At 35.4% G+C, this 27,539-nt stretch overlaps 1 protein-coding gene and 1 long non-coding RNA gene across 11 annotated transcripts in view; one reads left to right on the top strand and one right to left on the bottom strand.

Annotated features, from left to right (window-relative positions):
- Nucleotides 1–27,539, top strand: part of SCFD1 (sec1 family domain containing 1) — a 108,275-nt gene that overhangs the window by 21,510 nt on the left and 59,226 nt on the right. For all 10 annotated transcript variants that reach the window (XM_032242635.1, XM_032242631.1, XM_032242638.1 and 7 more), the window contains 6 exons: nucleotides 1,369–1,458; nucleotides 6,847–6,902; nucleotides 7,889–7,974; nucleotides 10,856–10,955; nucleotides 24,392–24,531; nucleotides 27,291–27,381. In XM_032242635.1, the coding sequence (XP_032098526.1) occupies nucleotides 1,369–1,458; nucleotides 6,847–6,902; nucleotides 7,889–7,974; nucleotides 10,856–10,955; nucleotides 24,392–24,531; nucleotides 27,291–27,381 (563 nt within the window). The remainder of the gene's footprint in view (nucleotides 1–1,368; nucleotides 1,459–6,846; nucleotides 6,903–7,888; nucleotides 7,975–10,855; nucleotides 10,956–24,391; nucleotides 24,532–27,290; nucleotides 27,382–27,539) is intronic.
- On the bottom strand, nucleotides 8,765–27,378 carry LOC116526318. Its single transcript, XR_004258090.1, has 3 exons — nucleotides 27,248–27,378; nucleotides 18,628–18,632; nucleotides 8,765–8,776 (listed from the first exon to the last, which is right to left on the bottom strand). It is a non-coding gene; the product is annotated as an uncharacterized LOC116526318 (long non-coding RNA).

Genomic DNA, 27,539 nt, shown 5'->3' with positions numbered 1-27,539 from the left:
TGTGAGAGAGGAATATAAGTAAGTCAATATCTTTGTCAAAAACAGTCTTCACAGAAATGTTTCTTAAAGTGCAGGCCCGAAGGCCTATTTGCATTAGAATTGCCTGAGGTACTTGTCAAAATTATAGGGGGTTTTTTTTCTTTTTTTTTTTTTTTTTTTTTTTTTTTTTTGGAGACACAGTCTTACTCTGTCGCTCAGGCTAGAGTGCGGTGGCATGATCTCAGCTCACTGAAACCTCTGTCTCCCGGGTTCAAACAATTCTCCTGCTTCAGCCTCCTGAGTAACTGGGATTATAGGTGTGTGTTACCACACCTGGCTAATTTTTATATTTTCAGTAGAGACTGAGTTTCACCATGATGGCCAGGCTAGTCTCAAATTCCTGACCTCAGGTGATCCGCCTGCCTCTGCCTCCCAAAGTACTAGGATTACAGGCATGAGCCACTGTGCCCAGCATCAAAATTATAGGTTTTTTAGAATTTTTATCCATACAGAATTCCTAAAGGAAAGGGATAAGAATCTTTAATTTTTAAAAACTTCCAGAGAATTTTTCTGCATATCCGTGGGTGATTCTTATAGTCAATAAAATTTGGTAACTACTTATGTACACTCTTGTAGATTGGAAAAGAAATTATATAACTTAATATAAGGAAAATGATATGTGATGTTGGTTTTGCCATAATTGATTTGCATTCGTTTTCTGGCAATAGTTGGGTAACAGAATCAATAGTTTCTTAAGGCCATCTAGAGTTTATAATAAAACTATGGAATATGATATTTATTTTCCTGTTTCCTGTGGCAAAAATTTTGTAAGTTTACATTGTGGGGTTGTTTTTCTTACTAGTAGTCTCCTAGTATCTGATATTAGGGTAGTTTGTTGTTTTTTCTTTTTTTAAACTCTTTGAGGTGGTATAATTTTTAACAGATATTCTTTCACTTAAAAGAAGTTTAAAGCAGGCAGGGTGTAGTGGCTCATGCCTATAATCTCAGCCCTTTGGGAGGCCAAGGTAGGAGGATGGCTTGAGCTTAGGAGTTTAAGACCAGCCTGGGCAACATAGGGAGACCCATCTCTATAAAAAAATTTCTTTTAATTAGCAGGGCATGGTGGCATGTGCCTGTGGTCCCAGCTACTCTGAAGGCTGAGATGGGAGGATTGTTTGAGCCCAAGAGGTTGAGGCTGCAGTAAGCTTTGAATATGCCTCTGTACTCCCTCCTGGATGACAGAGCAAGATCCTTTCTCAGAAAAAAAAAAAATTCACTTGCTGAGTTTTATTGTATATCAATTAAGAGTTTGGTAATAATTTTAGGAGTTTCATAAAGATAAGGCATAAGTTTGGGTCAACATTTTCTCCTTTCCCTATGTCATTTTAGCCATTAACAGGCCAGATATCACAGATACAGAAATGGAAACTGTTATGGACACTATAGTTGACAGCCTCTTCTGCTTTTTTGTTACTCTGGGTAAGTTTTCCAGTCTTTCTGGTTAGTCTTCAAAGTAAATCAATAATTTAACAAGTCATTTTAATGTATTATACTGTAATGTGATTCTTTCTCACCTGGATCTCTAGAGGCTCTCTAGTGGAGTAAAATATATATTCAGCAGTATGGAAAAACCATTTTTCTAATAACTTGATGTGGTTCTCTTGAGTTAACATTTAACAGATCTATTGAGTTGTCATTTTAGATGACTTTGGTAATCATAATTTCCTAATATACTATTTGAATGATTTGGTGGTGACTTCACCTATGTGCCTGTTAATTTTCTTTTAATATTATGAAAAATTTTAAACGCACTTCTAAATAGATAAATGTTAGATAACTATTAAGTTCAGATACCCAAGGCTCCAGAAAACATAACTCTGTATATATACTGATCTACCTAAACTTTCAAATTTCATTTTTAATCTTGTTTTCCTTATTGTCAACTTTTAGGTTCGGGGGTTACATGTGCAGGTTTGTTACATGTGTAAATTGTGTATCACTGGGGTTTGGTGTACAAATGAATTCGTCGCCCAGGTCATGGGCATGTTTCCTGATAGGTAGTTTTTTGACCCTCATCCTCTCCACTCATGTAGGCCCCAGTATATGCTGTTTTAATCTTTGTGTCTTTTCTTTTTGTTTAGCTCCCACTTACGAGTGAGAACATGGGGTATTTTGTTTTCTGTTCCTGTTAATTCCCTTAGAATAATGGCCTCCAGCTGCATCAGTGTTGCTGCAAAGCATATGATTTCATTTTTTTATGACTCTGTATATTCCATGATGTATGTGTATCACAAATTCTTTATCCATTCTACCCTTGATAGGCATCTAGATTGATTCCATGTCTTTGCTATTGTGAATATTACTGCAATGAATATATGGGTGAATGTGTCTTTTTGGTAGAATGATTTATATTCCTTTGGCTATATACCCAGTAATGGGATTGCTGAGTTTAATGGTAGTTCTGTTGTAAGTTCTTTGAGAAATCTTCAAACTGCTTTCCATAGTGGTTGAACTAATTTACATTCCCACCAACAGTGTATAAGTGTTCCGTTTCCTCTGCAACTTAACCAGCATCTGTTATTTTTTGACTTTTTAATAATAGACATTCTGACTGGTGTGTGATGGTATCTCATTGTAGTTTTGATTTTCATTTCTCTAATGATTAGTGATGTTGAGCATCTTTTCATATGCTTGCTGGCCACATATATCCTTTTTTTTTTTTTTTTTTTCCTGAGAAGTGTCTGTTCATGTCCTTTGCCCAGTGTTTAATGGGGTTGTTTGTTTTTGCTTATTGATTTAAGTTTCTTATAAATTCCATATATTAGACTTTTGTTGGATGCATAGTTTGCAAATACTTTCTCCCATTCTGTAGGTTTTCCATTCACTTTGCTGATAGTTTCTTTTGCTGTGCAGAAGCCTTTAGGTTTAATTAGGTCCCATTTGCCTGTTTTTGTTTTTCTGGTGATTATTTTTGGAAACTTAGCATGAAATCTTTGCCAAGGCCTGTGTTCAGAATGGTATCTAGGTTTTCTTGTAGGATTTTTATAATTTTAGGTCTTACATTTAAGTGTTTAGTTCATTTTGAGTTGGTTTTTGTATACAGTGAAAGGAAGGGGTCCAGTTTTAATCTTTTGCGTATAGCTGACCAGTTATCCCAGCACTGCTTGCTGAATAGGGAGTTCTTTTTCTATTGCTTGTTGTTGTGAACGTTGTCGAAGATCAGATGGTTGTAGGTGTGTGGCTTTATTTCGGGGTTCTCCAACCAGTTCCATTGGTCTGTGTATCTGTTTTTGCACCATGCTGTTTTGGTTACTGTAGTAAAAGCTGTGTAGTAGTATACTTTGAAGTCAGGTTGTGTAATGCTCCCAGCTTTGTTCTTTTTGCTTAGGATTGCTTTGGCTATTCAGGTTTTTTTTGATTCTCTGTGACTTTTAGAATAGTTTTTTCTAATTCTGTGAAAAATGACATTGGTAGTTTGATAGGAATAGCACTTAATTTGTAAATTACTTTGGCAGTATGGCACTTTTAATATTGATTTTTCTTATCCATGAACATGGAATGTTCCTCCATATGTGTCATCTCTGATTTCTTTCAGCAGTGTTTTGTAATTCTTGTTGTAGAACTCTTTTACTTCTCTAATTAGCTGTATTCCTAGGTATTTTATTCTTTTTGAGGCTATTGTGAATGGGAAGTCCCTCCTCCTCAATTTCTTGGAATAATGTCAGTAGTATTAATACCAGCTCTTTTTTGTACATCTGTTAGAATTTGGCTGTGAATCCATCTGGTCCAGGGCTTTTTCTGGTTTGTAGGTTTTTTATTACTGGTTTAGTTTTGGAATTTGTTATTCCAGGACCTCAGTTTCTTCCTTAAGTCCTGGCAGGTTGTATGTTGCCAGAAATTTATTCGTTTAAGTTTTCTAGTTTGTGTGCATAGAGGTGTTGGTAGTCTCTGAGGGTTTCTTAATATTTCTGTGGGGTCGGTGGTAAGTTACCCTTGACATTTCTCGTTGTGTTTATTTGGATTGTCCCTCTTTTTTTCTTTGTTGACCTGACTCTAGTGGTCTACCTATCTTGTTTATTCTTTCAAAGAAACAACTTCCAGTTTTCTTGATTCAAAATGTTAGATCATCTAAAATTACTTAGAGTTAACTTCTGTTTCATGTCTAATATATGATTTTGTGTTTTACTATTAGTAATGGATCAGTTTAGAAGGCTAGTTGCAATTTTAATTTTTTTAAACACTTAAAACCTTTTTGTTAAAATGTTCTTCACATTAGATTAATAAAATCTCTACATTATAAAAAAAATTAAGAAAGAGCTACCATGTATAGTCTAAGATTTGCACAAATGTTTAGACGTATAGAGAATTCAGATGCAAATTGTATGGCTCCCTCCTTTTAGGGATTTTTTTCACTTAATTTCTAGCCCTGAGCTCCAGTCTTTGATTCTTCAGCTCAGTAATTTTCCTGTTTTCTGCTTGAGTTCTTTCTCTTATGTGCCATGTAATGTGTCAAGTACTCACAGAAGAAAAACTGGTTAAAAATATATCTTACCTTATGTGATTCTCTTCTTTCAAGAGTTAACCTCTCCAGTTTCTGCCTGCTTTGAACTGCTTTCATTGCCCTCACATGGGTTGTTGTTGTTTTTTTTTTTTTTTTAATAAAGCACATGTATACAACTTTCAGTGTTAGACATAATTTTCTATTTTGTCACACCACACAGTCTGCAAAATTTTGCCAAATGCTAGGGTGGTGGACAATTTAAGGTTATTTTTGATTGGTGATAGTTATATTTTCAAAGCAAAGGTAGATTGAAAAAGAGACATATAAAGACCACTGAAGTGTTAGAGCTACCTTTATAATGTATAGACCATCTGAAAGTGATTTTTTTTCTTTATTTTATTTTTTTTGAAATGGAGTTTTGTTCTTGTTGCCCAGTCTGGAGTGCAATGGCGCAATCTCAGCTTACTACAACCTTCACCTTCCGGGTTCAAGCAATTCTCCTGCCTCAGCCTTCCAAGTAGCTGGGATTACAGGTATGCTAGAGCATGCCTGGCTAATTTTTATATTTTTAGTAGAGATGGGGTTTTACCATGTTGGCCAAGCTGGTCTCAAACTCCTGACCTCAGATGATCCACCCACCTGAGCCTGCCTCCCAAAGCAGTGGGATTACAGGCATGAGCCACTGCACCCGGCCAGTGATTTTTTTTTTCAAAGGAGAAATTGAAATACTGCCAATCTGACATAGAAGGATGTCAACACTAAATTGTTACATGGGGAAAAACAATTTTAGAACAGTATATATACTACCTTATTTTTGTTTTTTATATATACACACACAGTTATTAGACTATATGTAGAAAACAACATGAAAGCATCCATTCCTAATTCTAATGAGGGTTATTCGTGAGGGCTGGAATCAAGAGGATTAAGTTTATACATTTCTAATTTTATTTAAATTTTTTATTACAAACATTTATAACTTTTGCCATCAGAAGAAAACACAGTTACGAAAAATTTGCTATTTTGTGTTTTTACTTTTGCAGTTGACTGAGTATATTCATATTTCCTATAGAATCTAAAATGCAGCAGTTTCAGCATATAAATATTACAGTGTTCTCAGTTTGTCTTATGAGACTTTCAGTGCAGTTGGACTTTTTTTCTATTTAGGATTTCAACCTATGTGAAGAATGTGTTTTCTTTTATTTAAATGAGTATTTTTTTAAAAAAGACTACAGTTCTTTATTGTTAATTCATAAGATAAAAACTAGCAGTCCCCATACTGCTAAATTAGCTAAGCTCTTTTCATTCTTTTCTTTTAAGTCAAATTAAAGTTAGTCCTGTGAGTAGAGTAAGCTTATATATTGAAACTGCTTAGGCCAGATGCAGAGGCTCACACCTGTTATCCCAGTACTTTGGGAGGTTGAGGTAGTAGCAGGATCACTTGAGCTCAGACCAGCTTGGACAGCATAGTTAAACCTTGTCTACAAAAAAAAAAAAAAATTTCTGACATAGAGTCTCACTATGATGACCAGGCTGGAGTGCAGTAGTGTGATCATGACTCACTGCAGCCTCAGATTTCCAGAGCTCACGTGATTTTCCCACCTCAGCCTTTTGAATAGCTGGGACCACAGTCACGTACCACCATGCCCAGCTAATTTTTTGTAATTTTTGTAGAGGCAGAGCTTTGCCAAATTAGCCAGGCTTGATGGCATGTGCCTGTAGTCCTAGCTACTCAGGAGGCTGAGGTGGGAGGATGGCTTGAGCCCAGCAGGTCAACGCTGCAGCAAGCCATGATTGTACCACCACACTCCAGCCTGCTAGCCTGGGTGACAGGGTGACACCTCATCCTAAAATAAAACACAAGAAGAAAGAAAGAAACTGCCTGTAGGGGATCAAAGTACTGATTTAATCAATCCATTGAAAAAAATACAGTCACAGTGATGGGTCAGCTCCATATAAAGTAGTTTTCTTTTGACTTCTATTGTTTTCTTTATTAATGAGAAGGTTCATTTCTGAAACTTGCTTTTACTCTTGAAATTATAAATCCTTTTATGTGTGCTTGTGGGGAAGAGGGAGGGTTGAAAAATTACCTTTTGAGTACAGTGTTCACTCTTTGGGTGATGGGTGCACTAAAAGCCCAGACTTCACCACTATGCAATATACGCATGCAAGAAACCTGTACTTGTACCTCCTAAATATATTCCTTAATTTTTTTAATTAAAAGTGGAAAAATAAAATTATTTTATGTGTATAATGTGAAATTGTATACATCTATCGTTATCTGTTATTTTTGATGCTGATGTATTTTATAAGTATCTATTTTAATTAAGAGCCAAGATCATTTCTAACATTTATTGTTAAAATAGGTGCTGTTCCTATAATCAGATGTTCAAGAGGAACAGCAGCAGAAATGGTAGCAGTGGTAAGTTCATGCAGATATCATGTGGAGATAAATAACTTTGTATGAATTGTTTTCCCACAAGTAATGCAGGTGTTTTGTTAATATTTAAATTTATAATTGCTTGGTTGTAAGTACCAATAGCAAATATTTTTCTTTTATTACATTGAGATTCCACCAAATATAAAAAGTAAGTATTGTTTATTTTCACGTGGGGAAGTAAAATTATTTACGCCAGTGTGCTTTTCCAGTCCTATTTTTTTTTAACTACAATGTATATTCCTCATTTAACCTTGTCTGTCCAAGGAGTATTTTACACTTATATGATCCCCCAGATTAGTTAACATTTAACTTCATTTAGCAAATATTTATTACTAATCATAGCCATTTTTTAAATGAAGTGCTTTTTGCTGTCCCACTATACTGAAGTAAAATACTGAGTATAAAGTAAGTATTCATAAATTTGCTTTAAAGATTAAAAAATGAGTAAGGGATTAGAGAAATTATAGCATCACTAAAAAAGAAGGGGGTATTTTGGAGCTTTATTAGCCCAAGTGAATTACTGACTGGTGGAAGACTGCTTTCTTTCACATGTTCCATTTTTCTTTTGAGGCTTCTTGTACCCCCACTACTTTGTTCACTCCTGCCCACCCAAGTCAACATTTTCTCCATATAGACATCTTTGTTGGTAAAACAGTCATGCTTGGGAGAAAAGTGTGGGTCATTACTGCAAAGCATTTCCCATGCCAAAGTAAAATTAGTCAACAAAAAGTACTTATTAGTGAAATAAGGCCTGAGTCACAGTAGAAAAGGTACTGATCTTTTTTAAGTCCACGTTATGATGATATCAAAGTGATAAGAAGGGGCTAAAACATTTAGATTTTAGTTTGGCTATTTGTAAATAAATTCCAGGTTTCTTTGTTGTGAAACGAAAAACCCATTATGAATTAACCTCCATAGAGTTACATGAAACTGTTCTTTAAGAGTTCATGTAAAATTTTATTTTTTAGAAACTAGACAAGAAACTTCGAGAAAATCTAAGAGATGCAAGAAACAGTCTTTTTACAGGTGATACACTTGGAGCTGGCCAATTCAGGTATTACTGTTAGTAAATATACTTATAAGACTTAAAAATATTTGTAGTTTTTTTTTTTTGTTTTTTTCTTGGCTGATAGACTACTTTTATCTTATCCTTGTAATTGAAATTTGTTTCTTTTTAATGAGCTACTCAGGATCAGGGTTTTGACTCAAATTGTTCTTAAAATACAAACGGAATATTTTATTCAATTTACCTTCTTTTGATAGAAATTTCTAAGCATTTTATATGTAAGAGAAATTTTTCTGTGTATAAGGCTTTGAAGGTTGGAAGCCAAGGCTTTCTTTCAGTTATCCTTAAACAGCTTGGTAATTTTTCACAGAGAGAAAAACTGGCGATATTTATATCTGTTTCTACCTTTATTAACCTAATTTCCATTTTATACTGAAATACTAATAGCCTAAACTTGCAAAACATTTTATTATTGTTAGCATTTCTAGCATGAGTAGGGAATGTGAAAGTTTTTGGCTGCTTATTATTAAATAGAAATACTAAAAAACCCTATACATTATAGTATAACTTTTGATTGTTAATAGTAATGGAGTAAAGAAGTAAAGAAACCCACTCAAATGGCTGAGAGTTGTTTAAAGAGGAAGAGATGATATTCTGGAAAATTAATTCTTAACCCCAGTTTAGATGAATTAATAAATAAAGCCTGTGAGAATAGGTCGATGCCCAGAAAAATAACTGCCCACTAGGAATAATAATTTCATAATAACCTTCAGTAGACTTCATTTCAAGTCAATTTGGTATCTCCTACAGCCTTATAAACTACTTGTGTAATTTGGAGTTCACACCAAAACTGTGTTTTAATTGTCTGGTTAACTGTCTGAGTTTCCACATTATTTTAAATGGATCTATGATTTCATTGCTTGTCTTAAATATTCTTTAAAATGTTTCTTATTAGGTAGAAGAAGAGCATCAACTTCTCACCCGATCTTTTTTTTTTTTTTTTTTTTTAGCAGAACCAACTACTGTGTCATACCTTACTTAATAGTTCCCTTTTTATAGTGCTCTGGTATAGGCCTTAGAAACCAATATAAAGGCACTGTTTTATTTGGATAATTTTTTAAATTTGTTCACGTTATCATAATATCTTATTTCTCAACTTGTTGGATGTATATTTCTTAATTATTTTAATTAGTGATCACAACTTTGCTGGACTATTAAATACTTTTGAATCTCACCGTAGGCTGGTGATTTTTAACAAAGGGCAGTTTTTGCCTCTCGTAGCCATTTGGTACTGTCTAAAGACGCGTTTGATTGTCTTAACTGGTAGGTGTTACTAGAATCTTGTAGTGTACATTGTAGGATGCTGCTAAACATCCTGTAATGCACACTACAACCCCCTATAATAAGGAATTATCCAGCCCCAAATGTCTGTAGTGCTAGGATTAAGAAACCCTGCAGTAGGCCATCCTCCCTTACTTTCCATCCAGCTCTGGTGTAATAAATCGTAGTAAATTGTGAGGGTGCCACTCTGACTTTTTATCCCAGAGTCAGTCCAGTTAGAAAATCCACTGTCCTATACCCAGAAGAGAGTAATGAGTTACAAAATACTATTGCAAAAGGAAATATATAATCAGATAGTGATGCCTTTTGAAAAGTGATGGGTACTCCTGATATGATAGTGCCTCTAAAGCAGATCTCTAAAACTTCTGTAGAGGCATGGTAACCAAATAACGTTGTGCCCCAGTTTGCTTTCGGTGGTAGTTTATTTCACATCTAAATTGTAATAATGGAGTTAAACAGTACCTGAGTTGTCATATGCCTTCTCTGTTAAGGGAATAATAATATAATCAGGTACCATTATGGCATTATGTTTTCATTTTGTATACTATAGTGGTATAGAGTTTTTTTGAGGCTCTTGTCCAGGGTCTGCTTTTTTGAGTTTGTGTTTATAGAAGAAAAATGAAATTTATGAAACTGTCAAATATTTGTGTAAATTTATAAGCTCCTACTCTCTTTGTTTTCACTGAAGCTGACAATAACTATTCCTTATTGCCTTTTTCAAAAATATTAAAAACATCTGAGTAGAAGCAACTTACTATTTTGCTAACTACAAAAATTATTCTATAGAAATATTTATATAGATTTTTTTTTCCTTTAAGAAAATTTCCTGGCCAGGCATGATGCCTCACGCCTATAATCCTAATACTTTGGGAGGCCAAGGTGGGAGGATCACTTGAGCCTAGGAGTCTAGGACCAAACTGGGCAATGTAGTTAGATACCCCTGTCTCTACAAAGAAATTTAAAATTGGCCAAGAGTGGTGGTGCACACCTGTAGTGTCAGCTAATTGGGAGGCTGAGGTGGGAGGCTTACTTGAGCATGGGAGGTGAAGGCTGCAGTGAGCTGTGATTGTGCCACTACACTCCAACCTGGGTGACAGAGTCTCAAAAAAAAAAGTTTCCTAAGTAACATTTATAATTTGGCGTCATACACAAGCTCTAAGTCATCCAGAGCATTACTGTAATTGCATGACCATGTTTAATTTGTTTTTAAAAAGCCAGCCTCCCCCATCTCTATAAAAATATTTAAAAATTAACCAGGTGTGGTGGTGCATGCTTGTAGTTCCAGCTACTCCAGAAGCTGAGGTGGGAGGATTGTTTGAGCCCAGGAGTTCAAGGATGCAGTTAGCTGTGATTGCACTACTGCACTCCAGCCTGGATGACAGAGCAAGACCCTGTCTCAACAAATAGCAAAGTATTGTGGTGCTTGCTTCCACAGCACATATACTAAAAAACAAAGTATTATAAATTGTCAATATTAGCATACTATTATTCATATCAAAATGGCATATACTGGAAAGTATTAGAATATTTTAGATGTATACACTGGTATCAAGAGTTACATAATTTTTTTTTTTAAATATATTTACAGCTTCCAAAGGCCCTTATTAGTCCTTGTTGACAGAAACATAGATTTGGCAACTCCTTTACATCATACTTGGACATATCAAGCATTGGTGCATGATGTACTGGTAAGAGACTAAATATAGCACTTATTACTGAAATATAGTAACATGCAGTGTTCCCCTTAATTTCAAATTAACATCATGGCTACAGAAACAAAAATGGGAAGGATGGAACGGAAACCTATGAACAAAACAAATGATGGTACTGGTCCTGGATGCTGAAAATAGTGATGCACTGAAGTTTAAAGTTTCATTTATGATCTTTATATAGGATAAAGTAGTGGTATTTCTGGCCATGAAGGAAAAGAAAACAATTGAAGAAAATGAACTATCTTGTTTAACTTTTAATTTTCAAACTGAATAAGTAAATAAAAGTGTTCTTCCTTAGGTGAAAAGCTATAATTTCTCCCTTTTCTCTGGGAATCAATTAAACTTCATTTGATGGCTTAAATATATATATATATATTTTTTATGTTACACCATGTTTTCTCAAGTAATTGCACATATTTTATGCTTATAACAAAAATTTGTATTTATGCATGTATAAATTTAGCTATTAAATACTGTGTTTAGCATGTGACATACACAGGTGAATACAACAGCTCCAATCTTCAAAGGCAATGGAAGGAACATATGTACACAAATTTCTCTATGAGACACTGTGTAATAGGGCCAGAATAGTCTCTATTTGATAGATAGAAGTTAAAATATTTGAACTCAAATCATTGGCTTTGTTAAAACTAACACTCTAGTTTACTAACTCCTAGCTCAGGACTCTAGGGATTATACTGTATAATCATATCATGATTGTAAAGATATGTCATATAAGCAGGAAATTAAAGGCTGAGTGTAGTGGGTCAGTCCTGTAATCCCAGGACTTTGGAAGGTCAAGGCAGGCGGCTAACATGAGGCCAGGAGTTTGAGACCAGCTTGGCCAACATGGCAAAACCCAATCTCTACTAAAAATACAAAAATTAGCGGGGGTGTGGTGACACACGCCTGTAATCCCAACTACTCAGGTGGCTTAGGCTTGAGAATTGCCTGAACCCAGGAGGCAGAGGTTGCAGTGAGCCAAGATTGTGCCACTGCACTCCAGTGTGGGTGACAGAGCAAGACCTAGTCTGAAAAATAAATAAATGAATGAATGAATGAAATGAAATGAAAGATATGCAATCGATGATTTGGTTTATTTCTTTAAACTCTGGATATTAGCTTTAAAGTGTTTATGTAAATAAATCAGATTTAGAATTATGCCATGACTCTAGGATGAGTGTCAAAGTAATAGCAGTCAACTTTAATTCAGTAGAGAAGGCAAGAAGAATCAAAGGGACTCTTCAGTTAAACCCTGAGCAGTAGAACATGGAAGCCGGTTTTAGGAGATCAAGAGGCTGGAAAGGAGGAATTCAGTTCTACCAATATTTGAGTGCCTACTCTTTAACACAATTGCTAAACCCTGGCCTCAACAGTAACAAAAACAATAGCTTTCTGTCTTTCTAGACCTTACATTCTAGTAGGGAAAACAGGTAATAAACAAAACTTGCAGGATTTCAAAAGGTGGAGTGCTTCTGAAGGACAGTGAAGTAGAAAATAGTGAACAAGAGTGAAATTTTAAAACAGGGAAGACCGCACTGATAAAGTGACATTTGAGTAAAGATCTAAAGGAGGTAAGGTCATGAATTATATAGCTATATGGAAAAGAACATAAGCAGAAGGATACCTGGTATGTTTGAAAAATGGCAAGGCAGCCAGATGGCCACAATGAAGTGAGGCAGGAAGAGTAGCAGGATAAAAGGTTAAACAGGACCCAGGAAGCAATATAATACAGGACTCTAAGGATTATAGTATATAATCATATCTTGATTGTAAAGTGTGGGTCAAGATGGCCAGGGGAGACCTATGTTAATTCTACCTAAATAATTATAACCTTGATTGGCTCACAGTACACTGAAGTTTATACACTGAACTAAACTATATTATTGGTGCAGTTAATTAGAAATCAAGCAGCAACAGGAGGCCTAAGGTAAAGACCATCCGAAAGTGCAGTAGTAACGCTGGGGAACGCCTTAGGGTGGTTGCAGAGCAGGGAATACTGCTCTGGTCCCACAAATGCCTTCTCAACATGGAGTCTGAATGAGGGCCTCGAAAAGAGGGCTTATGGAAAGATCTCTGAGAAGGGAGGCGAACTCTGCTCACTAGATTCGGGAGGGTCTTCGCAGATGGGAGCTGGCAAGGAGGAGAAAAGCCTTGCAGGGCAGAGATCATGGAACACCTCAGGCTCTGCCTAGGTTCTTGGAATATGGAGTGATTCTAATTGCTGTATATCCTCAATGCTTGGGAGATAAAAGCCCCTTGATGCATTGGGTATGGTCAGACCAGGTGGCTCCTCATCTGCTATACTTCTGATGCAGCCTCACCCTGATAACAATTGGTGGTAAACTCAGAGTACTAGTTTAGCATGTCTTAGAAGGATCTCAAGTGCTGTTAAATGCTCAGAGCACTAGTTTAGCATGTTTTAGAAAGATCTCAAGTGCTCTCCCCACACTGGCTATCTTACCTACTCCTTTACTTCCCCTTCCATGCCCATAAGATCAATGTGATTGTGCACATGATAAAAGTGTTTGGAGCCCAGAGCTCGGGCCAACTCATTTTCCACACTTGTGTTTGTCCCCTGGACCCGTGCTGTAAATTCTACTCTTGTGTCTCTGTCTTTATTTCCTTTTCTCAATCCCGCATCGCCAACGGGACTAAGGGCACCCACATATGAGGTTGGTCTGGTTCCCAACATAAAGGACATTGAAAAGATATTGATTTTAACTTGAGGGAAATGGGGAACCACGTGGGATTCTGGTATTCATTTTAAGACTGGCATTCTAGCTGTTATATTGAAAATGGACTCCTTGGGAAGGAGATTGGTTAGGAGGCTATTGCAGTTATCTTAGCTGAGATGATAGCAGCTTATACCAGGACAGAAATGTTGAGGGCTCTGATTTTATACTGACTGTAAAGTAGAGGATTTGCTGATGAGTTAGATGTGGGAGTTAGACGGAGAAAGAGAGAGACAGAATTCATCAAAGATGGCTCCAAGGTTTTAGCTTTTGTAAATGGCAAGATGTTGTTGTTTAGTGGGATGAAAGAAGCAGTTTCCCCAGGGAAGTTCAGATGTTTAGTTTTGGATATGTTAAATGTGAGATGCCAGCCAGGCTTGGTGGCCAATACCTGTAATCTCAGCACTTTGGGAGGCGGGAGGATCACTTGGGCCCTGGAGTTCAAGACCAGCCTGCCAACATAAGGAAACACCATCTTTACAAAAAATAAAAATTAGTGAGGTGTGGTGGCACACCTACTCAGAAGACTGAGGTGGGAGGATCGCTTGATCCACAGCAGGTTGAGGCTACAATGAACTGTGATCATTACCACTATGCTCCAGCCTGGGTAACAGAGTAAAGACCCCTGTCTCAAAAAAAAAAAAAAATCAGTAAAGTGAGGTGCCCATTAACATATGAAAATGTAAATTTTAAGTAGGTAGTTACATAAGTCTGGAGTTCAGGAAAAAAAGTCTGGTTTAGGGAAATAAATTTAGTGGTAGTCCATATATAGATGGTATTTAAAGCCAAGAAACAAGATGAGATCACCAAGGGAATGAGTCTAGATAGAAAACAGAGGAGGTCTGAGAACTGAACTCTGAGACACTTCAACATTCAGAGGTCAGGTTGATGAATAAAGAGCAGCCAGTGAGATATGAGAACTAGATCTGTGTTGTTTTTTTGAAGCTAGTGAATTACGTGTTTCAAAAAGGAAGTGGAGAGCAACTGAGGACTAATAAGTCACCATTACTTGTGACAATGTCAAGGTCATGAGGAACTTTGGCAAAAACAGTTTTCATAATATGGGGCAAAACACTGACTGAAGTGGGTTTAAGAGAGATTGGAAAGAGAACTTAAGAGAGTGAAGTTTTCCTGTAAAGGAGAGCCGAGAAAGGGAAGGATTTCTGGAAGGGGGATATGAGGTCAGAACTTTTTTTTTTGGAGACAAAGTCTCGCTGTCACCCAGGCTGGAGTGCAGTGGTGTGATATTGGCTCACTGCAACCTCTGTCTCCTGGGTCCAAGTGATTCTTCTGCCTCAGCCTCCCAAGTAGCTGGGAATACAGATGTGCGCCACCATGCCCTGCTGATTTTTGTATTTTTAGTAGAGACAGGGCTTTGCCATGTTGGCCAAGGTGGTCTCAAACTCCTGACCTCAGGTGATCTGCCCACCTCAGCCTCCCAAATTGCTGAGATTACAAGCATGAGCTACTGTGCCCAGACAGTATTTTTAAATGAGGGAAATTACAATATGCTTGTGTACTAATGGACATGATCAAAAGAGCAAAGTTAATGATGCAGGAGACGAGTGTCCTGCAGGTGGCATTAGTGAAGCAGTATAACCAGGATTTCTCAATATTGGCATTAATGACATTTTGGACTGGATCGTTCTTCGTTGGGGTGTAGGGGGAGCTGTCCTGTGCATTGTCGGATGTTTAACATCATTCCTGGCCTTGACTCTCTAGGTGCCAGTAGAACTCCCTTGGTTGTGACAACTAAAATGTCTTCACACATCACCAGTCATATTCCAGGTGGCAGAAAGGAGCAAAATTGCCCAATTGAGAACCATGGTTACAGGCTGATGACAAGAGTTTCAAAGCTAGAATAGTTTTAGGAAAGAGGGCAAGTAAAGAGTCTGGGAGCAGCAAGTAAGACAATTAATCCCAGTCTCAGGTCCAGTGGTATGAGCTGTGAGAGGTTAGAGGAAAAAAAAAAACAGTGAGGTTCCCTTTTGAGAAGGCTGCAGGGGTTAGCCAGTTGGAGTTCAATTAGAGCAATGAAAGAAAGGGGAAAGTTTAGAGAGAATGTTCGGAACAGGAGATTTTGCTGATGCCTGAGTATGAGTTCCAGAAGTGATAACAGAATTTCGGGAGTAGGGTAAGAATAGGAGATGGGGTCTAAGTGGGGTTGGAGGCTAAAGAGCTGTATGGGGATTCATGGGCATAATGAGATACTATCGGTAGTCTCAAATCATATTTGGTTGGTAGGACCCTTACTGTTGGGTGGGAGCAAGGGGCGAGCATCTTAATAAGCATACAGATCATGGGCACTTCACACCTGCCAGTGGTGGTGTGAAGGCTATCTAGAGCACCTAATTGTCTAGGGATCCTTTCTAATTCTTGAACTTTAAGAGTCCCTGGGCTCCCTCTTGACTGCCCTGGATGGAGGAAATTTAAAGTATAGGGTGCTTCAATACAGGCAGTAAGACGCATGTACAAATAATGGCAACATAAAAAGAGTAGACTCGGTCTCCATTGTGAGAAGAGAAAATTGGGAAACATAACTTAGAGCAGAGATTCTCTAAAATCATACAAGGATAATACTAATCCTTGATACCATTTTCACTGTTTGAGAATGAGATGAGAATAAAAAGGACTATGAAATGTGTTTTTATACTAGCCTTTATACTAATTTTTATTTCTACTATTTGAAGTGACAATATCCTTTTAAAAATTAAAGGTGGTGAAAGTAGATGGTAAAGTTGTTTTTGTTTACTCTTTACATAAAAGGTTGGCAGTCTTTGAAGAGGTTGGTTATCATTAACTGTACAACTTAAAGTGACTTAATTCTATTCATTAATTTTAATGCAGTTTCTGGTTGTGAACAAACTATAACTGAGATGTCATAAATTATAATCACACAAATTTTTGTTGATTGTTAAACCTGCTACTTTTGAAGGTCTTCAGAGCTTTTAAACCCTTAATAATTATACCCTTTGCCTCCACAAGATGGAGTAAATGTTCTGCATAGTAAATGTTAACTGAAAATAGTTTGCTTTTTATATTAAATGTCTTTGCCTGAAAATCTGCATCATTGATAATTGTTTATATATTAGACCTTAGAAACAGCTATGAAAATTCACACAGCTTCCCTCTGTGTCACAAAGATGTTTTTTCTCATTTTAAACGTGAAATACACTCTAATGGTAAAAAAATAATAATGAAACTCTGTAGTACCCATCTCCTTTTACTGGGATATAAGAAGCAAAATTAGTAATTAGAAGCCCTGATTCTTTTTTATTATATCTTGGTTGCAGGAGAGGTGGATTTGATTGTTCAGCTGCAGAGCTGTTGCCTTCAGTCAAAGGGATAGACATTATTTCATCTCTTTCTTTTACTTGGCCTTTACTTTTTCAAATCTAAGATTCTTTTTCTGTACCTTTTACCTTCTGCCACTGACTCCTATTATTTGAAACATTAAATTGGAAGTTATATACATAGGGACTTTAATTAAAATTTACCTTTTTTTCACTCAAGAATTAAAAAAAAAGTGGTTTCCAAATAAATATGTATTTTTAAAAAGTTGTAAGAGAAGCATTTTATTTATTTTTTTATTTATTTTTCAAGACAGAGTCTCGCTGTCTCCCAGCCTGGAGTGCAGTGGCGCAATCTCGACTCACTGCAACCGCTGCCTCCCAGTTTCAAGCGATTCTCCTGCCTCAGCTTCCTGAGTAGCTGGGACTACAGGTGTGTGCAACCACGCACAGCTCATTTTTGGATGTTTAATACAGTCAGGGTTTCACCATGTTGGCCAGGCTGGTCCCAAACTCCTGACCTCAGGTGACCCACCCGCCTCAGCTTCCCAGAGTGCTTGGATTATAGGCGTGAGCTAATATGCCTTGCAAAGGTTAGAAGAAAAGCATTTCAGGAGCACCTCTTTCCTTAATGATGTATGATTGCAATGTAACAGATACCTAGATGTAGTTCAAGGTTGATGCTTTGGGTCCAAGCTTGATGTTCTATTGATCTTCTCTAATCTTTATTAACACAAAACCTCTTGGTCAGCACTATGTAGCCTAATTTCAAGCATTTGCCTAAAAGTCAAAAGTGTAATGTAAACTTATATTCATTTAATCCAAGCAAATACATACTTGACTGTACTTGATAAGAAGTGTCTACTGAAGGTATGTAGGCTATGTAAAAGCCCAGAAGATAGCCCTGATTTCACTCACTTTTTAAAAATAGCATTGTTTCAGTATATCTCCATATTTGTTGCTGTGTCTGAACTTGCATTGAATTTTTATTTAAGGGAGAAAAAGAGTGTGTACTATTCACTGCTCTAACTTTAGCTGCTACCATTTTTTTCTTTTGCCTTATATTCTAGTTGCATAACATTTGTCCATATTTATGATGGAACATTTTACAAAGATGTAATATATTTTATATAATCAGATATATTTAAAATATTTGCATTTCCACATTATATTCAATAATATAGGATCATATAATTGATTGAGAGTCATATAATCAATTTAAGACATCAGATATTTTCTTTTTATATTTAAGTTTTATAAATTATGTATTATACATTTACATCACATCTCAATTCAGACTAACCACATTGAAGATGCTCAGTAGCCTCCTGTGACTATTGGCAACTTTATTGGACAGTGTACTTCTAAATCATAAGGCCCAAATTCTTTACTACATTTAGAGATTGAATGAATTACTTATGAGTTGAAATTATCACATGAAGACTGGTAGACATGTTTGCATATTGCCAGCAATGTGTCTTGGGGGTGGGAGGGTTCCAGCTCATGAGTCCTAGGGTTGTAAACAGCTCTGCTTTAATATAAATGAATGAGCTTTCCAAATATATTGCCAATGGTGTAAAGAATACCTTGGCTTCTGAATTAAGATGGGTCATGTTGTGCTACTCAGTCTAAACTAACCCTCTAACCTCAGTGGCATAAAATGATAAAGATTTTTTTTCTTGGTCATAGTATTTATTATTTTTTTATGAATAAAATTTTTACTAGGGAATATTTCAGATAACACAAATACAGCAAATACTGTAATGAACTCATATTTACATTGTTCAGCTTCCCTGGTATTATATGATCCAAGCATGAATACTTCAGCATGTATCTATTTTTTAAAGTTATAATTTTACCCAACAAAATTAATGATAATTTCCTGATAATATACCAGTTCTGTATTCATTTGTTTCAAAGATGCTTCTTTATAGTTGGCTTGTTCAAATAGGAATCCAGAAATATATCTATACATTTTATTACTTGATATATCTCTTAAATCTCTCAGTTCTTCCCTCCTCACTCCTTTTTAATTGCCATTTTTTGACTGAAAGTGGTCATTTTTCTATAGATTTTCCTACATTTTGGCATTTGGCTGATTATATCCTTTTGTATCCCCAATACTTCCTGTAAACTAATTGATTGTGAAAATTGAGATTTCATTCAATTTGTTGTCAAGGCCAATTTGCTGGCAGTGTTCTTTAGTTTCTGTTTTATTACATCAGGAGGTACATGATATCTGTTTGTCCTAATGTTAATGAACAGACTGATCAGTGGGTTCAGGTGTTGTCAGCATGATCCATCTATTACAGAGTTCTACATAAATCTTCTATCTAAATGTTTTAATGTCACTGATAATTATTTCCTCTTTATTTTAATTACTGATGGCAAATGGTGATTTTCCTGTTATTCCTCCTCCATCTTTTTAGCTGATATGCTTATATAAAGAACTTTTTTTTATCATCTACTTAGGACAAATGCTTATCTCCCTTTGTCAATTTTCAGAGTTAGTGAGTACCCTAGTAATTTGCAGAGGCAATCAGTAAAGTCCTTTGTTTTAGTATAATTTTATGAACAGATTTTTATATTTGAGATGTTTTTACACTATTACAGTCATTCATTTTAATGCTTGAATTATCCCATTTTGGGCCTATCATGTTGGCCTTGATAGCCTCTTGACATGACCCCATCAATCTTTGATAGCTTCTTTGCTTTCTGGTATGAAAAATATCCTAAGCTAATCATGTTCATTTTCTGCCTTAGATCTGGATGCAGCCATTTCTCAAAAAGCCCCTGGTTCCTTTGAATGACAAATAGTGGATACCACAGTCTGGGATATTAGGGCTGTTTATTTCTACTGGGATACTTTTGCTTTCAGACATTTTCCATGGTGAAAAAGACAGCATCTTCTGGTTTTCCCATTCTCTGAGATTAAATAACCCATTTTTTTTTTTAATAACAAGTTGTGGTATTGTGAAATTGTAAAATTACATTAGTGACTGTTGACTTTGCACACAATTTAGAAGCATCAGTGGAGGGCTGAGTCTTCCTGTTTCATCGTAACAAATATGTTTTAATCTTTGCTCTGCTTGAGTTTGAGAGACTGATCTGTGTGAACCAAAGAAACCAGATGACTTGTTACGTAAAAGAGAAAATATTTGAATTTAAATTGTTAGATGGATTAAAACCATATATCATCACCATGACTGGGAATTTTGTTTCTTTGGCCACTTAGGAGAGCTGTGCCATTATAAATACACATTTATATTATTTTAGCTAGAAACCCATCTTAATATATATGTATCTGTTGTGGAGTGATGGATGTGAAAAAACGTCTAATGTGTAATTTGTGATTCTCTTAAAGCTCTGATCTCTTCTCATTGAGTTCCATAGTTATCCATGCTCTTTGAGGGTAGGAAATTGTTTAATGGTTGTACATAATTGATTTCTCGATAAGAAATAGAATTACAGTCTCTAGGAAGTTCTGTAAATTGTGTCATTAGAGGCATTATCACCAGTTTATAAAATGTGGAACAGAAACTGGTTCTGAAGCATTCTGAAAGAGTAGAAATAAGTTTAAATTCCATTTTGCTTAGGTACCTCATCTTTGAAATTTCCAGTCATGGAAATTACTTTTAGGGATGAGCATTGAAAAATTAATTTTTTATATAATGCTTTAATTTCCCCTGAATCTAATTGAAACTATTATGGGTATTGAAACCCTGATGTATTAGTCTGTTGGTCTGTCTTATGAAGACAATGATCCTTACTCCTTATAATTCTGTCTTTAATATTTTAAAGATCATATTTTGTCTTTTACCTGCCTTTGGCAAAAAGTGATGAAACTCATAGCTTTTATTTTACAATTAAAATCTTGAGTATGAAAGACGTAACTGTGATTTACAGAAAGGAATATTTGCCTGCTCTAGAGAATTTGTGTGTACTTTTCTTTATTATGTCTTCTGTTATTGGTGTCACCCTTATTCCCCAAACTGTCTAACTCCTAAGATGATTTTCTCCAGAGAAAATATTTCTTTTTGGGGATGAGAATTCTCTCTAGTTTTGTGTGCAAGGATGAGACAATATAGGTGTGCTCATCTTCAAGTGACTGATGGCACATTTCTTTACTGTGGGGTAAGGATAGAAGCCAAAGCCATGGAAGATGTTGGTGGAGCCAGTGGGTAGTTTCCTTTCCTTTTCCTCACATCCCTCAGTTCTGTTCATTCTCATCGTTATCAAGAAGTATTTATATGTGTTCCCTAGTTTTAAATAGATTCTCTCTTGTATTTTATTTCTCTTGTTGGTTAATTTGATAGTAGGAGTTGAAGACTCACCTCAGTGTGTCACCTCAGTATGAAAGCTCTGGCATTGTATTATGACTCCAGAATTACTCCAAATGTAATTCAGTAATAACATCTGTTGAATCAATAGTTGTTTAATGATTGCTCTAACAGCATTTAGAGTTAAGGAGATAGTAAATTCTTGCCAAAATAAAGGAAACTTTTATTTTACTTTGCTTTTCTTTGCCTGTGAATTTCAAGTCTGCATAAATAGGTATTGCTTATATTATCCAGATTATTTTGTTAACATTAACTCTCTCTGGCTCTACTGATGTGCTCTAACTTGGGAGAGGAAAACAAGACCCCTGAAGGTTTCTCCATGTTTTTATCACTTCCTGATGGGATTTATTTACATGTAGCGATTTGGGGCACCGTTGTTCTATCTTTTAAGTTAGGAAAATGTGACTATCAATGGAAACAGATTAGACTCTACCATGTTAAAAGTAATTCTGTTGTCTTTCATTTGTGTATAAACGTTCATTTACTTTAACATGATTGAGTACAGCACAGAATGTTGTAATTTTCTAAGTACAAAGATTGAAATTACCTTTATTTGCCTTGCTATTATGCAGACAATGGAAATATCCTTGCTATTAAATTATTTCTCAAAATTCTTAACATCTTTTATTCCTTTATTATTTTGTGTTTTCTTTTAAGTATTCCATCAATACTTCAGTAATAACATCCTCTCCTACTTTTGGAGCAGTAATTTTGTTAGCAAGTTAACTTATTTTGAATGAACTGTGCCATCACCACGGAAATAGTACTTCAGTAGAAATTCTAGTTAATAAAGCTTAACTGTTTAAAGATGTTTCTCTTCAATATCTTTTGTTTTGTTAGATAATTTTTTAAAGCTAGGCTTCTTCCCAGATGTAGCTGTTATTGTTTAAAATGGTTTTCCACAATTGTGCTATTTTTACCTTCTTCCTCTATGGATGATTTTTGTACAAAGTGAAGTTTAGATACAAGGATGGGAAACTGAAAGGATTTTAGTCACTCATATTCTTGCCCTATGATAATATGAGGGTTCTATAGGAAAGACAGTAATAGGTTGAAATATAACATACTTTTATTTGTCATTCCAACCATTTATTGTAACTCTATAGTCTTTAAACTGCCTGTTAATCACCTGAGGCTACCCATGTTCTGCACTACAGGGAATTTCAAGTGATAGAATCTAATTCCACTCACTCTGTTCCTGCAGCTCTTGATATAATTAAAACAATGCTTAAAAGCAGTGCCTCTAAAGTCAGACTGCCTAGGTTTTAATCTTGGTTCCGTCACATATTTCTGTATAACTTCTTTATGCCTCAGTTTTTTCTTCTTGAATGGGAATTTTATTACTGCTTCTACAGGTTATTGGAAGGATCATATGACTTAATATAAGGTGCTAAGAATAGTGTCTTGCAGAAAAAAGACAGCTATGCTTTTTTTATTTTTCTCTTTGATGGACTTCACATACAAGTAAAAGAAGGCTGCCTCATTGCTTCTATAACTTATTAGATAGAAAATAGACTTGTTAGGCCAGGGGCAGTGGCTCATGCCTGTAATCCCAGCATTTTAGGAGGCCGAAGCAGGAGGATCACGAGGTCAAGAGACCATACTGGCCAACGTGGTGAAACCTCATCTCTACTAAAAATACAAAAATTAGCCAGGTGGCGCGCACCTGTAGTCCCCAGCTACTCGAGAGGCTGAGGCAGGAGAATCTCTTGACCCTGGGAGGTGGAGGTTGCAGTGAGCCGAAATCTCACCACTGCACTCCAGCCTGGTAACAGAGCAAGACTCCATCTCTGTCTCAAAAAAAAAAAAAAAGAAAAGAAAATAGACATGTTACTCTACTATGACAATTAGACATCTGTAATTTTTCAAATCCTGCTTTTTATGTCAAAGAGAAAAATGGCAAGGAAATAAAACTATTGTAAAGGATTTATTTGAGAAAGTTACAAGGACTTAGAGTCAGTATTGATAACCTTGTTTCATCTAGAGGAGATTGAATTGCATTCAGTATGTTTAATTTGCTAAGACCTAGAATAATTGTTAAAATTGTTAAAATACACACAGATACCTTAGAACCAAGATGATTATATTTCAGTCATGCTGGATAATTTCTCCATACTGTAGCTTTCTTCTTTATCAGTCATTTCCTTGTTGATAGCCATGTTTTATCTCTCACTATTCTTGAGTGGGCATTGAACCATAAAATGCTGCTATCTGTGAGGGAACCCATAGATGTAACGCAAGAAGTTGGGGGAAAGATAAAAAAGATACTTACTTTTATTTTTGCCTAATGGTTTTTTTGTGGGTTTGGTTTTGGTTTGGGTTTGGGTTTTTGTTGTTGTTGTCGTTGTTGTTTTTACAGAAAGGGTACAAAAAGCAAGCCTCACGTAAATGAAATTAGTCCTAGGCAAGAAAGTTTAGCAACTACTGGCCTGACTCTTAAAGTTTATGTGAAAGAGGTGCATCATTTATTATTTATTATTGCATCTATTGTAATTTTTTAAATTGCAATTCATCACTCAAGCGACACATCAGAATGTTGACTCTCTAAGAGTTTAAAAATGTTTCAGATTAATGTTTGTCACTGGAAACGACCAAGCCTAAGGAGGCCAGGTCACATTAGCTGATTTAGCCAAACATTGGACTACTGTGTAATTATGATAAAGATGAAGTTGATGTACTTATACAGATATAGAAAGAGCACTAAAATGTATTATTAGATGAAAAAAGATACAACATATGTATATGGTGTTCCCATTTTTTAAAATAAAATTAAGATGATATATATATGCCATTATATGCATACATTTTTTCTGTAAGGATATATAAAAATATTAACTTTTTTTCTTTTTCTTGTTTGAAATTTTAATCATATAATCTAACATTTTCATTAAAATACAGAAACAAAATTACATTTGTATAATAAAAGGAGGAAGTCTTTTAAATTTCAGATCTATATTTTGTCCTTGGAAATATTAGAAAGGGCAACAAGATTCTATTTTGATTAGACTTAGAAAACAGTTATTTAACACAAGATTACTTTTTTCTAGGATTTTCATTTAAACAGGGTTAATTTGGAAGAAACTTCAGGGGTGGAGAACTCTCCAGCTGGTGCTAGACCAAAGAGAAAAAACAAGAAGTCTTATGACTTAACTCCAGTTGATAAATTTTGGCAAAAACATAAAGGAAGGTAAGCAAAATATCAATAAGTAAAAGATTCATTTTTTTAAAGAGAAATTAAGGTGTCATTCGCCTTAATGAATTTGAGAAAAAATTCAAAAGGGTCATGTAGGTTCATTCACACAATGAGTGGGAGCTATAATTAAATAGTCCATAGATATTTGTCTTTATTTCTCCATTTCTCGCTGATTCCTAGGTTGTTTTTCGTTAATTGTTGTCTTACAGGGATCACTTCTCTTTTCAATGAGAGCATCCCATGTAATTTTGAAGATATTACAGATAGTCTTTCAATTTTGTTGTTCTCTCCACTGACTCTATAAGACCATCTCTGCCTTTAATTAAAATTGGTTTTTGTGATGTGGGGGGTGATTTTTTTTTCTTTTTGTTCCATGTTGCCCTCATGTAAACCTTGTTTTAGATATCTGTGGAGAGAGTACCTAAGCCTAAAGCCTAGGAATTTATTCTAAGTACATTAGAAATAATGAGTGAAAAAACTGCATTAATTTGCCATGTGATTTACTGTGAGCAGATACACATATCCCATGTGATGCTATGCCCCCTTAAAGTTTAGGGTACTTCATGGGCTCAGTTACTACTATAAAAGTTATTTGGTGATCATTATGGCTACAGCAATCATTCTAAACAAACAAAAAAATTACTCAGAGAAAAAGAGGAACACTGTTAAACAATTATGAATATATGATTTTTAAAAAATATTCCAAAATGTGTGTGTGTGTCTTTGATGTAGCTGTTCTTTTGGTCTTATATTTATTGCTTAAAGAGAAGTGGAATATAGACTTGGTTCAACATGCTGGGTTTTTAATATGTTTTATCTTTTTTTCACTTACAACTTTTTTTTAAGCTGGAAAATCAAATTGCCATAACAAAGATTTGACTTGCTCTGTAGAAAAAAGTCACTGTCTTTCTCACTGTGGCAGTTTTAGGTACTATATTAATTAATTTTATTTTAAATAATATTCTTCCCTTTGGAATTCCATAGTCTACATTTCCCTCCAGAATGGTGACGTACAATAAATTACATTTTACTAGAGAGGCATTATTTATAGAGAATACAGCATATTTTGAAGTTGACATTCCCTAATATAGAAAAGCTTAAGAAAACATCTCTTTATTCAAATATGAAAATTTTGAATTTTTTAGAACGTATGTTTTAAAAACAATCTAAGAGATCAGTTGAATAGTAAGAACTTTAACCTTCTGTTCATTTAGTAGTAATAGCTCTCTTGTTCTGCGTCTTACTACAGTAGTAACATGGGCACAGAAACACTTGGAGATAACATAAACAAGTGACTTAAACCTCTCGCTTCAGTTTCCTCATCAGTAAAATGGGACAATAATAATTCTGCCTATTGCCCTGTTTCAGAAGATTCTTATGAATATTGAGATAATGAATTTAAAGGTTAATTTGCCCAAATCATCCAGCATTCTTTGATAAAGCCAGGGATGGAATCCAGGTCTGGCAGACCGTAAAGCACCCAGTCTTAACCGTGAATAGTTTAAGTTATGATAGTTAACCTCCACAGATTTGTCAGGATTAAATGAGGTTGCAGTGAACTGAGATTGTGCCATTGCACTCCAGCCTGGGCAACAAGAGTGAAACTCCATCTTAAAAAATAAAAATAAAAAAAGATAAATTCTTAGCATAGTATTTGATGTACAGTAAAATCGTTCAGTAAATGTGAGCGATTATTATTCTCTGTTAACTCTGAGACCTAAAGATATTAGAGATTTTGAGGATTATCTAGTTCAACCCCTACATTTTACAGATAAAGCTAGGGCCCTAAGAGGGTAAGACTCTGCCTATAAAGGGAGTTTCCATTTTATTTAGATATAACAAGGGTTTCTGACTCCCCAGTGCAATGCTGAGTCGTCAGTGCTGTTTTTTGCTAACATAGACTCAGCTGGAGCTGGAGTAAATGCCTGGGGTTGTGAGGTAAAATTGGACTGTGTTCCTCAGAATCCTTTCTGAACCCCTGTCTTTTCTGTCTTTTCTATTTTCCCATTGGATAAATGTGGTCATTATTAGTGAGGTATTTTCAAATGTCAGAGCTGAAGAAGGGAAGAAAGGTTTTTGTTCCATTGTTGATGAGACATGACCTCTTCTTTCTTAAAGAAGAAAAGGCCTCTACTCCCCTCCCCCTGCCCTACAGGCTGTAGATGAAAATTTTCATTTTAAAAAATATTTCATGGTCAACATGTATTCATCTAGAATTTGTCAAGATTAGTACAGTGTTTTCTACCTGAGCTGTTCATGATTGCAGCTCACTTCTGCCTAAAGTTTATGTAAGTTACTGCTAAACGGCAATGTCCTGGAAGAAGACAGCAGGTATTAGACCACTAAAACTGTGGCCCAAGTGCTATTTTTACCAGTAGTATTCTGGGATATTATGGGTTATGAGTTACAAGAATTTTTTCACAGTTACCTGCAGGTGATACTTTTAAATGCCACCTTTGTAGTTTCATGGGCCCTTTGACATTATGTGTTAATTTGGGTAGGAATATTGAATTGATATTTGATATACCATGACTTGTCTTCCATTGATTTTCAGTCATGTAAATATTTTACTTTTTCTTCTAAAAGCATACAGGTGAAGAGAATGTATGATATTGTTAATGAAAAATATAAATGAAATTTAACTTTTAGATGTATAAGTATTATATGCATTTTAAAGAAATAGTATTTATTATATGGGTATCAGAAAGACATGTAAATGTCATACTCATAGTTCTTGTGCACTACTGTTTTAGTCCATTCCCAGAAGTTGCAGAATCAGTTCAGCAAGAACTAGAATCTTACAGAGCACAGGAAGATGAGGTCAAACGACTTAAAAGCATTATGGTAAGATTCTGTTTGCCTTCTAAGAATTATAGGAAAGAAGAGGGTTATCTGTTAAAGAGATTTGGGTTTTTTTCCTTATAAAAATTCAAGGCCATTTAATGCTTTTATAACAAAAATATTTTCAGCTTACATATATGACCAAAAAAATCTAAATATTG

This window comes from Sapajus apella, unplaced genomic scaffold (genome assembly GCF_009761245.1).
Source record: "Sapajus apella isolate SASKATOON/1434 unplaced genomic scaffold, GSC_monkey_1.0 scaffold50, whole genome shotgun sequence".
Taxonomy (NCBI): Eukaryota; Metazoa; Chordata; class Mammalia; order Primates; family Cebidae; genus Sapajus; species Sapajus apella.
This window is presented reverse-complemented; position numbering and strand designations above follow the sequence as displayed.